This window comes from Leguminivora glycinivorella, chromosome 1 (assembly GCF_023078275.1).
Source record: "Leguminivora glycinivorella isolate SPB_JAAS2020 chromosome 1, LegGlyc_1.1, whole genome shotgun sequence".
Taxonomy (NCBI): Eukaryota; Metazoa; Arthropoda; class Insecta; order Lepidoptera; family Tortricidae; genus Leguminivora; species Leguminivora glycinivorella.
The window spans coordinates 10,165,063-10,180,487 of NC_062971.1; the positions used below are offsets into that span (position 1 = coordinate 10,165,063).

Here is a 15,425-nt window from a genome sequence, read left to right on the forward strand (position 1 = left end):
AGTGGTGGTTGCACAGTCAGACAGACAATCTTTTGCATTTATAATGGACCTAACTGTAATAATCTGCCTTTTAAAAGTTGGTCCAGTATATATATCCCTAGGTTTAATGCAAAAAAGTGCTTTATCAACTTTTTAATGTAAACCAATTTCGGTAGGTACAGTAGCGGATCATAGGTTATTGTAGTAATAAAAAATAAAATTTTACATTCAAAAAGACTAGTTTAATTCCATTGTAATCTTAATTACACCACACAAGAGATTTGTTTTATGTTTGGGTAACATTCAAATACATTAAAAACATAATAATGTGTCACTTTTGTACGAATTTCGTATTTTTTCATGAGATCAAAAAACATAGTTTTGTACATAATTTGCGCCGATACTATGGAATTTCGCTAATTTTTTGTTTGACATTCACATTCCATAGTCTCGACTTATAATTTTGGCCAGATATTTTTTTTTTTACGAGTACAAGTGTACCTACTTGTTTGCAGTTGCACTGCGAATAACATAAGATAAAAACACATATAGGTATTTAGTACGTAACATAAGTTATCGAAAATAATGGGTTATAAATATTATTAGGTACCTACCTACCTACCTACTTACTGTAGATACGTGTAAAGTGAACACAATTATTGGTGCTAAGTTCTGTGCTTTTGTGTGAAAGTGACTTGAAATATAAATACCTAGGTATACAACATTTCCTTGATCAAAATATTCTTATGAGGTAAATGAAGCACTTCGTGAATCTATGCGAATCAGCAAACACTATAAGTAGGTACCTCTTATCCAACTTTTAACAACAGACAATGTCTACAATACAATTAAACGTGTTGCGATACTTAGTGAGAAGGACAAAACAATCTTATTTTCAAAATTATATTCGAACATAATGAAAGTATATAAGGCAAAATGAACAGAAACTGATGTAGGTATTATACGTAGGTACTTAGCTTAGGTACTTCCTAGTGGTATATTACTACAATCATTAGTGTACCTACCTATCAATTTACATTATTTTCATCAATTTATTGCAAATTGTATAAAATACGTAGGTCATGAAAGTACACAAGTTGTTAATGTTGGTAAATTCAGGCAAGGTAATAAGTAGAAAATGGTTTAGTAGTGAAAAACCACTGTCTGTCTGTTAGCCTGACAGTAGGTACTTTAAAAGTCTATGAAATTATGACGTTTACTTAAACCTTACTACAGGCGACGCTATGAAAATATCAATGATTATTGTATTTAAAGTTGCCATTTTTTTAGGCGTTTTGTAAAAGGTACCACACAAATTGTTATTAAGATTCTGGATATATGGACATATGCTACTTATTATTACGGAATCTACGTTCTATGAAGCTAAACAGTCTAAACCTTCAGTACAGTCTTAAATGAAAACGATGGAATAAATAGCGATTCAGCTTGGCAATGAAAACCATAATTAAACGCGCTTTCAGCGAGCAATGTAAACAAATGCACGTATTTAAGTGAAACATTTTGTTTCCTAATAGACATTATAACAACTTATTGAGGTTCTAATGATTTTATTTGTAAAAGGGCACGAATACCGAAATTAATTTTAATATTTTAAGTTTTTTTACACGGGTGTAATGATACTATTTAGGGTAGGTATTTTTAGTTCTGTCAATAGATAGATACAATCAGAAGCCTCGAATGGACAACGTAACGAAAAACGATAATACTGGTAAATACCAGCATTTTAATTTTCATAACATCTACATACCTACGTAGAAATGTACCTATAACTTAAGAGTATTAACAATGCCTTTATCGTCTTCGTACCGTGAAACATTAAAATATCGACCTTAATAAAATAAGCAATGGAAACTCAAGTTTTCCATTAATCACGATTTCGTACATCCTACTAATTCATGTCATTAACAAATGTACGTTTTTAATTTTAAATATAAGTTGTATATCTAAACGAATGTAAGGTACGAAGATCTCCCGCAACTCTTTTAACTTACAGCCTCTTACTCTTATGTTAGATACAACCTCAAAAAAATCTTAATGCTAGACCTAAGTAGAAGTAGTATCCTCCATTATCCACAACTTTTTTAAGACACTGCATTAAAATATTATTGCTGTAATGTATCAGAACATACACTATGTTCGAAATTTAAGTCCAGAAGTACTGAATGTTACATTTACAACTCCCTTACCATCGCACAAATAAGAAGATAATTAATGAATTATCGAATAGCGACATTTAACGTCAAAATGGATTGATAATAGTATAATAATTAATAACCTTAATAATAAAAGTCTACTACGCATTAAAATTGTAAGTAATTACCAAAGTTACAATTAGTATTTGCAGCACGTTAGCTCGATGATACAATGCTATTCCAACTGGGTGTGTATGTTTGAAAATTGCGGGTATCTTTATCTTGTACGCCCATTGAGGTGCAATTAGAGTGATGGAGAAAATGCCCGCAATTTTCGAACTTTATCATTATTAAACTAATTCAAGCGTATTAAATAAGTTAAATCATGACGCAACAACACGGCGGCAGTTTTTGTTTACAGTGACTATGTAGACTGAACACATAAAACAGTAGGTATACTAATTTTTTTATAAAACTTTGCGTAATACTGTAATGAAACTTTTTCACTGATCATTGATCTGTTTTATAAATCCACACTCATGTTAGTGCTATGGTGACTGTGTCGTGGCCGATATGTGACATTTACAAAAATTTAGTTTCATAATTCTTTTATTATAGTGTATTCATATTGTCTATTATAGTGTATTCATATAGAATATCGACACGAAAATTTGTATATATCGGCCGTCACCTTATCTAGTTATCTTAATAAACCCCTGACAATTATGTCTCAATCTATCAATTTATGTAAAAAAGTAAACCCGATTATAAAAGTAAGAGGGGTAATAACGCAAGTTTATATCTAGGACATTCATAACTCGAATTTAATTATCGTATGATAATACACAATTTTAATAAGCTAAAAATAGACGGTTCAATTATTTACACTCATACATTCGCTTCAGACAGACATACAAGCAGACAAAGACGCTTATATAGTTGGTTCAACTTTTAGCGGCAGATTGTTGCTATCAATTTTAGGGGACTGCGCCTGCGTCTGTTGCGCGAGCTTGTAGGCGCGGACGTGTTCCATGTACCGCTTCTTGTTTTCAGGGTTATTCATGATGGAGGCGACAAATTCTGAGGTTTCTTTTTGTAGAGCTACAATTTTTTGTTGTATTATTCTGTTTTTATGCATGAGCGCGACGGTTTTCCAGGCGAGCTCGAGGAGGACGCGGCTCTGGGCGCCGTTGTCGGCGGGCGGCAGCGCCGGCGGCGGCGGCGGCGGCTGGCACGGCCGCGCCGCCTCGGGCGCCGGCGGCGACGACAGCCGCTGCAGCCGCTGCATGCGCCTCGCCTCTCTTAGTCGCATAAGGTTTGAACCTGGAAAAGAAGATAAATTGTACTTTAATTATTGGTATAATTTTGAGGCTGCATTCAGTAAAATTGACCCATTTATAAAAGAACTTTAAATATCGCAAATTATAAATGCAGAAATCAATCGCAATGAAAAAATCAACAGTCAATCATCAATCAGTATCTAACTTTAAATATCTTTAGCTTTATTTCACGTTCATATGCGCATTGTAATATGCCTACTTGAAAAATAAATATTTCATTTTCATTTATAAAAACCTAACAAGTACTACTAGGTAATTGATACCCTATGGGCATAAATAAAATCGAAACCGGTACCTACTAGAAATTGTAAATTGCTCAAATGTAGGTACCAAACTTAATGTCATTCATCTATAAATAGGTAATTATATGTATAACCGATTGCCTACCGAACTCAAAATCATCACCGATTACTCTTTATTTCAAAAATAATTAAAAAAGTTTTTATTGAGGTTGTTTTTACACCGTAGACGAAATTTTTCATAATGTATAATATCTAAATTTTAACTTCTGATTAGCAGAAACGTCTGCAATCGATGCCACTAGGCTTAGAATAAATTTAAAAGTGGAAAAGGTCTGCCTTGGGTGAGACTTGAACTCACGGCCTCTGGATCAATATTCCAGCGCTCTGCCAACTGAGCCACCAAGACTTCAACCAAGCCAGCGAAATTTTCCACTACTAAGGTCAATGGGACCCGTAGCGACATCTACCGTAAGAGTGTTAAACTTCTTAAACTTGTTAAACTTCTTATAATATCTATAAAAAAACTTTGTACTTTTGGCACTTGAAAAAAGTGTAAACAAACCGGAGCCGTCAAATTTGACAGATCCAGGGATAGTGAACCTTTTAAGGCCAGAAACCTTTTCCTGTAAAATTTAGCTTAAAACCAATATTTCGTAAAAAGTCATAATTTTTCGTTGGTAAACTTCGGGTGATAAGGCCCCCCCCCCTTATCTCCCGAAGTTTATTTTTTGATGAATGGTATTTTATTTTTTACATTTTCCTTCATAATTCTTTTTGTTTTCCACTACAAAAAAATTATAAAAAATAGTTTTGATATGTAAAATTTGAGCTCTTTCTAACGATACCCCACTTGACCTAGTAACTTGACATTTACAGTTTGCCCCCCTTCCATTTTGGCCATTTTCTATAATTAATATTAAAATGTTCATAACTGTTCCAAATTTCAAATCGATAGCGTAAGTAGTTCTCGAGATATTTAGAAATGTGACAGACATACAGACAGACGGACAGAGCGTCGCCATAAGGGTTCCTTTTGTACCTTTTTGGTACGGAACCCTAAAAAACATAAATATAACAATCATCAACACAAATATCGAACTCGGAACAGATGATGATGATGATGATGATTGATAACAAGCAATGGCAAATGTTAGACATATAAAATTAAAAATCGCGTAAGTTGTACTACCTTTATATTTTAGTAGAGTTAGTGCGTTTTCACATTATCCGATCCGATATCGGATGTAGGACCGATATCCCATACATTACAGGCGCCATCTTGGATTTTTCCATCGAAATCCTTCCGACATCCGATATCGGATCGGATAATGTGAAACCGGAGTTACACCCAGATTAAAATGCAACCATGAGTTTTAAACCTCTGCAAAATTAGGTACTTTTTGGTTGATGATTCCCTGAAGAAAATAATAATATTCATTAAATGTAATGACGATATTTTTATATTCGTGAAGGTGTATACGTTTCATCAAATTAAACGAAATTACATGTTAGTGGAAAGAAAATGGAAAATAGTAGTGAGCTCAATTATTTTTAAATAGAGAAAAAAATTCAGGAACCAAACGTTACCTAATCAACAACCCTCAAATTTGACAGCTTTGTTTACACTTTTTTCAAGTGCCAAAAGTACAAGGTATAGGCTTACCATTTTTATTGTACCATTATATTTAGTTTTAGGCTTCAAACACAATACCTGTATTGTTTTTTTAATAAATATATGATATGATATAGGTATGTAAGTACCTACATAATATTAAAGTAAACAGGTAAACACATGCGTAGGTATCATCTAAACGTACCTAACATTACTTCGCTAATGGAAATCCTCCACAGCTTGATTTATTCAATAAATCACGCGATAGCAGTTTCGCTGCAATAAATAAAACCGGCATTCTAAAATTGCAGTTTTGGCTGTGAGCGGCGCTGGCCAATCGGAGTCGACATCACGTTGCTACAACGTGGCTGCGCGCATGTGCGCGGCAACGTGCTGGTAGCACTCGGGCACTCGGCTAATGTTTGTACATACAGTTTGCGTTGCGAGACACGAGGAAGCGGAATGCCTATTACCTATTATGCCCCATGCTATCTTGTCTGTGTGCCGAAAAGCATGTAAGGTGCATTAGGGTAATTCCGAAAGTCGTCTAATTTCGAAAGTCGAATAAAAATCACCAATATTTCCATCATATCAACAAGATTCCCCTTTCGGAATTACCTGAGCATTTCTGTCATTCGGAATTACCCTAATGCGCCTTAGTCGAAGTTGGGAAAATATTGAAATTTTGTTTCAGTCCATAATCTAATATGTTAATCACTACATAAGAGTTTTGATTCGCTGACTTTTTTATATCACGTCAGTAGCAAACAGGTATACGGCCCGCCTGATGAAAAGCGGTCACCGTAACTTATGGACGCATGCAACTCAAGGGGTGTCACATGCGCGTTGCCGACCCATTAGAAACTGTAAGTTTCGTATATAACGCCTATACCGGTCAATATACAAACAAGAATATAGAATAATAGTCTAATAAACAAACAAGATCATGACAGACAGAAAAATAAATAAAGAGTCGAAATAATTATCTACTTGTAACTGCGCCATGCACTAGTATGTGATAGGTAGGTACCTCTGAATGTGAGGAAACAAGGTGGAAACTGGTTTAAGTATCCCATCTTTGTAAAGTACCCTAAACGTTCTTTGAAAAGTATATGATAATAGATCGTATTAGCGTCGGAAGTTGTTCAAGGTCTTGTCAAAAAATGGATGGTTTTCTTATGGTATCTACGTCTGGTTCAATCATTCTATATAGGTACCTTTTTAAATTGAGGATAAATTTAAGACAATTATAACATTTATAACAATATGTATTGCTTCATCAGGAAGTTGTATGTAAAACCAAAGCGTAGCGTTTCGCTTCAACATTTCTTTTGCGAACCGCCAAGGAGTGGAATGCCCTGCCTGAGTCTGTGTTTCCGCACGAGTACAATCCAGGTCTCTTTAAAGCAAGAGTAAAGCAAGAGTAGGTATCTCATAGGTAAGCGTGCTCCACCGTAGACCGCATCATCACTTACCATCAGGTGTGATCGTGGTCAAACGTCTACCTATCCATACTAAAAAAAAATGAAAAACAGAGTATGAGTCATTGACTGAACGCGCGCCGGTTTAACTCTGACCTTCAACTGTGCATAGTTTATGGGTCAAATTACAATACTCGTGGAGGTTCATCCTTTGATGTTCACAAAATGCCGCCATTCTAAATTCTTACCTACATTAACAAACGGACCGCACGCGAGCAGCCAACATTGAATTTTATTGCGCCGCGCGAAGGTCGTCGCCAATGAATGGGCCGCGAACTCGCGGCCGCTGACATGTACTTGTAGCGCGGCGATAGAATCGCGGAGTGAGCCGCCCCTGCACCGACGGCATTGTTGTATGTTACGTAGGTATACAAGTATTTAATACAGATGCTATCGTTATATATCAAAATGTAGGTAATGTATGGTTTAAAGACTTTAAAGCAATAAATATATTTTTTTTTTATTTTTTTTTTAGATAAAATATAATGTGGTCATAAATTTAAATAGATATCATACACGAAAGAAAAAATGACAGGGCCCACTGGCGGCCGAGCCGGGTAACGAACCCGGGTCTTCAGCTTACGCGGCTAACGTCCTCACCACTAGACCACCCGCCCGCCAGTGGGCCCTGTCGTTTTTTCTTTCGTGTATGATATCTACTTAAATTTATAATTTATACGGTCCCGGGTTCGAATCCCGGTAAGGGCATTTTATTTGTGTGATGAGCACAGATATTTGTTCCTGAGTCATGGATGTTTTCTATGTATATAAGTATTTATATAATATATATATCGTTGTCTGAGTACCCACAACACAAGCCTTCTTGAGCTTACCGTGGGCCTCAGTCAATCTGTGTAAGACATGTCCTATAATATTTATTTATTTATATATAGTAGTGTGACTACTTGAAAAAAGAACAAATCGAAAAATATTCAATAAAATAATTTGATTTGTTCCCTAGTTGTATAATGTGGTCGTTAAATGTGGTGACTGGGCAAGGACTTCGCAGTACTAGGCGCAGTACGCTCTTATACAATATACAGGGTGGTTCATTCAAATCGGTCACTATGGGAAAGTCTGAAACTGTAAGACATACGGAGAACCATGTCATCGATTTTAATAAAAAGAAAAACTGCAATCATACATTCGAAAAAAACTGTACCCAGCTCCGGAATCGACCCGGTTGTTTTGAAAAATAAACTTACACTTTTTCTATAAAAATATCGATTGTGTAGATCTTAAGCAGTAAATGTTCCTATGAAACATTGTCTAAAATGAATAAAATGCATTGTTCTCACATATTTATTTTAGTAAATGTTCGAAGTGACCACCGTTACAATATTTATCAAGAACATCTAGGTACATTTTTCAAATGTATGAATTCAGTTTTTCTTTTTATTAAAATCGATGACATGGTTCCTAAGAACAGGAGGCCGATTTTTGAGTCTCATCTCACGCGTTCGAATTCAGAAAATTGTCACTGAAAATAATAAGCAAGTCACCGTTTTCAACCGGTATTTTAGTAACAAAATCCCATTTATGTGAGATTCAAAAATCGCCCCCTTGATCTTCGTACCTATGTCTTACAGTTTCAGATTTTCCCATACTGACCGATTTGAATGAACGACCCTGTATAGCTAATACACATATGAGTTGTTCCATGTCTAAAGGGTCCTTACTTCCTTAGGCTCTACTTCATCGAAATGGCAACAGAAAGTTCATCCTTATTGCAGACAAAGCATTAGGACCTTTTAGGAATGGAATACATATGAGGTTCCCAGTCACGTTATGTGCGAGCATGCGTTTAAAAAGTGGCCAACAAAAACAAACGAGGCTCCGAGCGTGTGGCGGGGCCACGTGACAATGAGCCTCCGTAAGAATTTGTAGTATTTTTGCTAGAGCTAGCCGCTGTCTTAGCACATACGAAGTTTTGTGGACATGATGTGCTCTGTGTATATGCCTGTATTTAGTTATGCTTATTATAGCTGCTGTCGGTATATTTGAAACTCCGGACATCTTGTATCAATGAATGATTTAGGTTTTACCTAGTCTACCCAAATGCTAATGCAATTGTAAAATATTCTAATATTTGGTAGTCTTAAGCTCCATAACTATAACCTAACCAGGGTGGCTAGCCGAATGGCACAATCGCTCACGAAACGCTCACGAAACGAAGCGCTAGTAGATATCTATCTCTATCGCGCTTGCGTATTGGCGCGACAGAGCCAGCGGCGTATCGCTTTCGTTTGGCGTCGGAGAAATGCCATTCGGCTACGGGACCAGAAAATTAAAATTTTGATAAACCCCCGACACAGTGGACCGATTTTCAAGAAACATAGCTAAAACACTCCCGGCTAATTCAGCTTTCAATAAAAAAAAAACTATATCTAAATCGGTTCATCCGTTTGGGAGCTACGATGCCACAGACAGACACACACAAATAGACAGACAGACGTCAAACTTATAACACCCCTTTGTTTTTGCGAATTGAAAAAAATAATTAGTAAGCTGTATGTAACAAAACTTAGGAATTGGATAAAATGTGGTTAAAAATTTACTACAGAGTTTTGTTTTGGACAGGGTTTTAAATGCATTATGTTCGGGGGTTATTTATATGCAAAATAATTCATAATGTATGTACAGTAATTAAAGTTTGAAAGTTTATTATCGCTATGTACGGATGTATATGTTTACTCGATGACCCATGCAACCGGCAGACAATGGAAAAAGGTCAATAGGATACACACAGACATTTCAAGGTGTTGTGTTGTTCATCTACCGACGAGGTGATATGTATAGTTCTTTACATTATTTACATAATTCATTTCTTTTACTTGTTTATACGTTTGGTGGGCGTATCACATGATAATCATATATAATGATGTTAGACAACCGGTCTGGCTCTGTCGGTAGTGACCCGACGACCGGTCTGGCTCAGTCGATAGTAACCCTGCCTGCTAAGCCGCGGTCCTGGGTTCGAATCCCGGTAAGGGCATTTATTTGTGTGATGAGCACAGATATTTGTTCCTGAGTCATGGATGTTTTCTATGTATATAAGTATGTATTTATCTATTTAAGTATGTATATCGTCGCTTAGCACCCATAGTACAAGCTTTGCTTAGTTTGGGGCTAAGTTGATCTGTGTAAGTGCGTTTTCACATTATACAGGCGCCATCTTGGATGTTTTCCATTGAAATCCTTCTGACATCCGATATCGGATCGGATAATGTGAAAACGGACTAAGGTGTCCTCAATATTCATTTGTTTATGTTTCCGGACAGCTGCTGAGCTCACCCATACACCAAAATTGTAGTTAGATACAATAAATACCTAAGTTACTCGGAAGTAGGTACAATACGTGGTAAGTAACGTGTGCATTGATTTAATATTGTTTAGGCCAGAATATTCATCCATTCAGATTAAGGTTGTAAGTGATAAAGATAAGTCTTATGTTCAATTTATTTACAGCGAGAAAATATCGCCAGCATCCTTGGTGCAATGCTTCTTATTAGCTTATTACCTACATTAATTCTGTCGTCGTTTAGTGATCGACGTCCAAGAAATCGCATAAATCAAAAATCACTAAACACAAGAGGTATTTAACAAGTAAGTAGATAACCAATTATCTGTTTAGTATTTTTCATTTAATATGTATATAGTGACACAGTTTCGTTTTCTTTCGACCCCTTATTTGCCAAGAGTGGCACTGAAGCTTTAGTAGTTTCATGTGTTCTGCCTACCCCTTTATGGGATACAGGCGTGATTGTATGTATGTATGTATGTATATAGTTTTTTACACTCATTGTCATCGCTGCATCGTTATCACACGGGCGAGGATGTAGAGTTACGCATTAACTGCGCATTTAAAAATAGATAGACATAATGTATTTATATTATTATGTTTACAATTTTGGCGTAAATATTGAATGATGTGACGTAGGTTAGTACTGAACGTTGTTTATAAAAGTATTTCATTCTTAACACTATTTTCGGTATAGAGCAGGAATTATAATTTTTGACTACTTAAGTAGGTATATTTAGTCTAAATAAAAATGCATGGATTGTCAGGATAATGAGCTAGGTAAAAATAGGCACTACGTAAAGTATTTACTACCTACTTATTGCGCTGAAACGCTGCGAACACAATCACAATCAGTAAGTGAGTCAAGGATGACGTCGCGGGGTCAACGAACTTTCGCCGCCTCGCGGCCACAGCCGTTAGCTAGCTACAACATAAACAAATACAGATAGTGCACTCTATTACTATAGTTACACCTACACCTCGCCGAGGTATGAAATAAACTTGCTGTAAATTTTGTTTTGTGCTCTCGGCCTTACGAGTAGCTAGAGCGTGATCGGGCCTCCGCGAGGCCGCACGAGACAGGATCTCTTTTCGATTTGAATAAGTAAGAAGTATTAGACTTTTTAATATTTGCGGTTACAAAATAATTATCTGGTTTTGATTACTTTTCTGTAAATTCGTAGACACTTGTGCATGAATGGAGAGTTGGAGACTCGATCATACTCAGCGGACGACGTATCAAAACACACTAACGGCCCGATTCGAAATTTATATACGTATTATAGAGACGATATGGATGGGATATGTCAGTGTCAAATTGACTTGTTTGTTTTCAATAACGTCACTTTTATATTCGCATATGCAATCCAAATTTGATTATAAAAATATTTTAATATAAATTGTGAAGCAATGACAATCAAAATGAGGTATAGGTACTAATCTAATATAAACATATGACTAATATTATGATGAACCCTCTCCTTATGTAAACAATGAAATAACAACTTACTTAAATGCTATTTTTAATTGTAAATAATGCTGAAATTCCAAGGGCAAGCGATAAGGTAGGTGCCTACCTATTTTTCCCCTCACTGGCCTCACTAGCTCAGAAACACGTGTTTTGTCCTTTAATACCAGCGGGTAAAAACGCATTTTATCCACTAGTGGGTAAAGTAATATGACCTTGAATAAAGTCAATTTAACTGTAAAATTGATAAAAGTAAGTGAATCTAGTAATAAAGATGATTTACCACCTGTGGAACTACTAGAAGCAGTGATAAACGCATTTTTTGCGTTGTAGTTTCCTCGCTACAGTGAGGGGAAAAGTTTTGTGTTACACTCGGGTGCAAATGTATTTTACTTCTCGTGTATTAAAAAACTCGCAAGTTCAGGATTCTATTCTCGAACCACTCGCTTCGCTCGTGGTTCAACTATAGAATCCTTTCACTTGCTCGTTTTTCAATTCCACACTCGGCGTTAAAATACAACTTTGCCCCCTTGTATAACAAATAACTATTACTTGATCCTGCACTGTGTATTGGTGTCAGCGTAAATACGAGTACAGGGCAATGATAGATTTTATTTTTAGAGTTAGAAGTTGCTATTTCGGTACCTATGGGTTATCATCCTTACATATATTATCAAGGCATGGATACATAGTTATATGTGAATATCTATAATGCAAAAGATACAGATTAGATTTCTGATAAAAAGGTCGTTGACCTATTCTATATTCTGTGTATTCTGTTATGAAATATTCGGCAGTAAGTAAATGAGAAACTAACGTAAAAAGCGTTGTATTTATGGAGGCAGTAATTTACGAATCTTGTTTATATTTACATCTGAATGGTGTAAGAATAACCTACCCATTACCAATTACAATTGATGCCAGGGTTTCCTGTTACTTTTACGTTTTCATGCCTTGTCGATTACATGAGAAAATAATTATTTGCGGTAGGTCAGTGCCACAACTCAGTGCTCGGGTTAAATCCAGTTAAATAATAAAGCCTCCAAACCAACACGGTATTTACATAATAGCCGAAACACTAACCTTTTTTGATTTTCCTTATTCTCTTCTCACACATGTTGTCAAAATATAGTCCACTCACAAAACAAAACACTGGCAGTTTACAAACTTGTGTTGACAATAAAAGAATTGGTAAAACAATTGAGCGCGTGTAGTTCGTTCGAGATACGGACGTGGAATGAGCGGTGTGAAATCGGTAGGCAAGCCAGCGGAGCGCGTTCGTAGCGCGTACTCGGAGCCGTAGCGGCCCCAGCGCCAGAGCGAGAAGGAACGTTGGGTATGCTTAATTGCTTAATGACTTTTCAGTTTTTCCTTACGAAGAAAATTTTTCTGGGGGGTTACCATGAAGTGCTAAAGCCGTTCAGTTTAGGTTGAGAGAGTTGAAAGGGACGAAGCTATAGCAGTTCCATAGCTCCGTCCCTCTCTCAACCTAAACTGAACGGCTTTAGCACTTCATGGTAGCCCCTCTGGTCGTTAGACTTATATGTCTAAAATATGTTTTAAAATGTAAAAGAAATTATATGCGACATATGAAAGTGCAAAATGTTCGTGTATTAATTTATACATGTGGTGGTGGTTACCTATAATTGGATAAGCATCAGTTTAGACTTTAGTAACTAGATTTAAGAGCATGTAAGATGTATTATCTGTTGGTAATCCTAAATAAATAAAATAAAAAAATACATGTGATTTAAATGTATTTAAAAATTAACAAAAATGTCTTCTCTTATGTCTTCTGTTTATTAGATACCCAAAACTCGTAAATAAACAAATAATTGATGATTAATTTAGTTAGAGATTTTGGGCAGTTGAATGTATTTAACCGATGCTCTATCTCCTATAACGTTACAATACTGCACATTGTATACTGACATGAAAATATTATTTGAATGATGTTATTTTGTTACCGTGAGCTTCACTCTCACCAATAAATGTATGAAAAAAAATAAGGGGTAGGGTGTCGCTTATTTCAGGATTTCAGAAATTAATAACTGCTACTACGAATAGAGAACCTGGCATTTTTTGATGTGTTAAATTACTTAATGAAAATCATGGATAATATTGATTTATTTTTTTAAATGACTAAATAAAAATACAAAATATCCTAATAAATAAGAAATTATTGACATAATTTAGTTGTAGTACTTATACTGATTGTGTATAATTGTATAAGAATTAGGTAACATGAAGAAGAAGAAGCTGACAAAATGAAGGCAGCATCAGCCATCATCATCATCCTCCTTGCGTTATCCCGGCAATTTCCACGGCATGGGATCCTGGGTTCCGCTTTGACAACTAATCCTAAGATTCGCTAGATTCAAGAGGCACTAGTTTTACGAAATCGACTGCCCTCTGACCTTCCAACCTGACGGGTAACTAGGCCTTATTGGGATTATTCCGGTTTCCTCACGATGTTTTCCTTCACCGAAAAGCGACTGGCAACTATCAAATGACATTTAGTACATAAGTTTCGAAAAACTCATTTGTACGAACCGGGGATCGAAACCGCGACTTCCAGATTGGAAGTCGCACGCTCTTATTGCTAGGCCACCAGCGCTTCAAGGCAGCATCAGCCATGTACCTAGAGAATAGAGCTATTGGAAATTTGGAACCTAAACTCCGTTATTACAATGCGAATGATGAGTCTGTAACTTTCAGTACCTAGTACTATCTAGAGTACGTATTAAAACATAAGCCATAGTTTAATGCCAGGACGAGTTGAATATAATTTCCCCATTAATGGGGTTGTCCCAGTTTTCCCAGACGTGGCAACACCGCACGAGTCCAAGCCGCGTGCAGGCACGTGTCGTCTGCACATTGTTCAAGGTATAGCCCGTTATCTGGCGCTGTTTACTCGCAAATGATAAACACTGCTATTGAAGTTGAACACTTTTGAGAACAAGTGGGACCGAGATCTAAAAGATCTGTTTATGTAATGAAAATACCCACATTCCTTATTCTTAAAGTGGCTGGCACAGAAAGCAAGGGGAAACTACTGCACTGTGACTATAGTTATTTGTTATACAAGGGGGCAAAGTTGTATTTTAACGCCGAGTGTGGAATTGAAAAACGAGCAAGTGAAAGGATTCTATAGTTGAACCACGAGCGAAGCGAGTGGTTCGAGAATAGAATCCTGAACTTGCGAGTTTTTTAACACACGAGAAGTAAAATACCTTTGCACCCGCGTGTAACACAAAACTTTTCGCCTCACTATAGCGAGGAAACTACAACGCAAAAAATGCGTTTATCACTGCTTCCAGTAGTTCCACAGGTGGTAAATCATCTTTATTACTAGATTCACCTACTTTTATCAATTTTAAAGCAGTTAATTTGACTTTATTCAAGGTCAAATTACTTTACCCACTAGTGGATAAAATGCGTTTTTACCCGCTGGTATTAAAGGACAAAACACGTGTTTCCGAGGTAGTGAGGGGAAAAGTATATTTTTTCCCAAGAAAACTAACATCTAAAACTCCCAATCATAAACGGAGAGACATCACTGTTGGTCACGATCCTCAGCCACGAGGGAGCAATGGAATCCTAAAAAATTTTTTACCAACTTTGTTTCTACAAAAATGTTGTATTGTCAATTTAATTGAGATGTATGTAAATCAGGTAGCTTCAGTATGTGTGTAGTTCAGGCGCCGTAGCCGAATGGCATTTCTCCGACGCGAAACGAAAACGAAACGCCGCGAAAGGTAGTCTGGCTCTGTCGTGCCAATACGCAAGAGCGATAGAGATAAATATCTACGAGCGTTTCGTTTTGTGAGCGTTTCTTGAGCGTTTGTG

At 36.4% G+C, this 15,425-nt stretch overlaps 1 protein-coding gene across 1 annotated transcript; it reads right to left on the bottom strand.

Annotated features, from left to right (window-relative positions):
* Positions 1-199: 199 nt before the first annotated feature.
* Positions 200-12,809, bottom strand: LOC125229293. Its single transcript, XM_048134094.1, has 2 exons — positions 12,660-12,809; positions 200-3,455 (listed from the first exon to the last, which is right to left on the bottom strand). Exons 1-2 carry the CDS (start codon positions 12,691-12,693, stop codon positions 3,064-3,066), a joined length of 426 nt encoding a protein of 141 aa, XP_047990051.1. The 5' UTR covers positions 12,694-12,809; the 3' UTR covers positions 200-3,063.
* Positions 12,810-15,425: the final 2,616 nt, after the last annotated feature.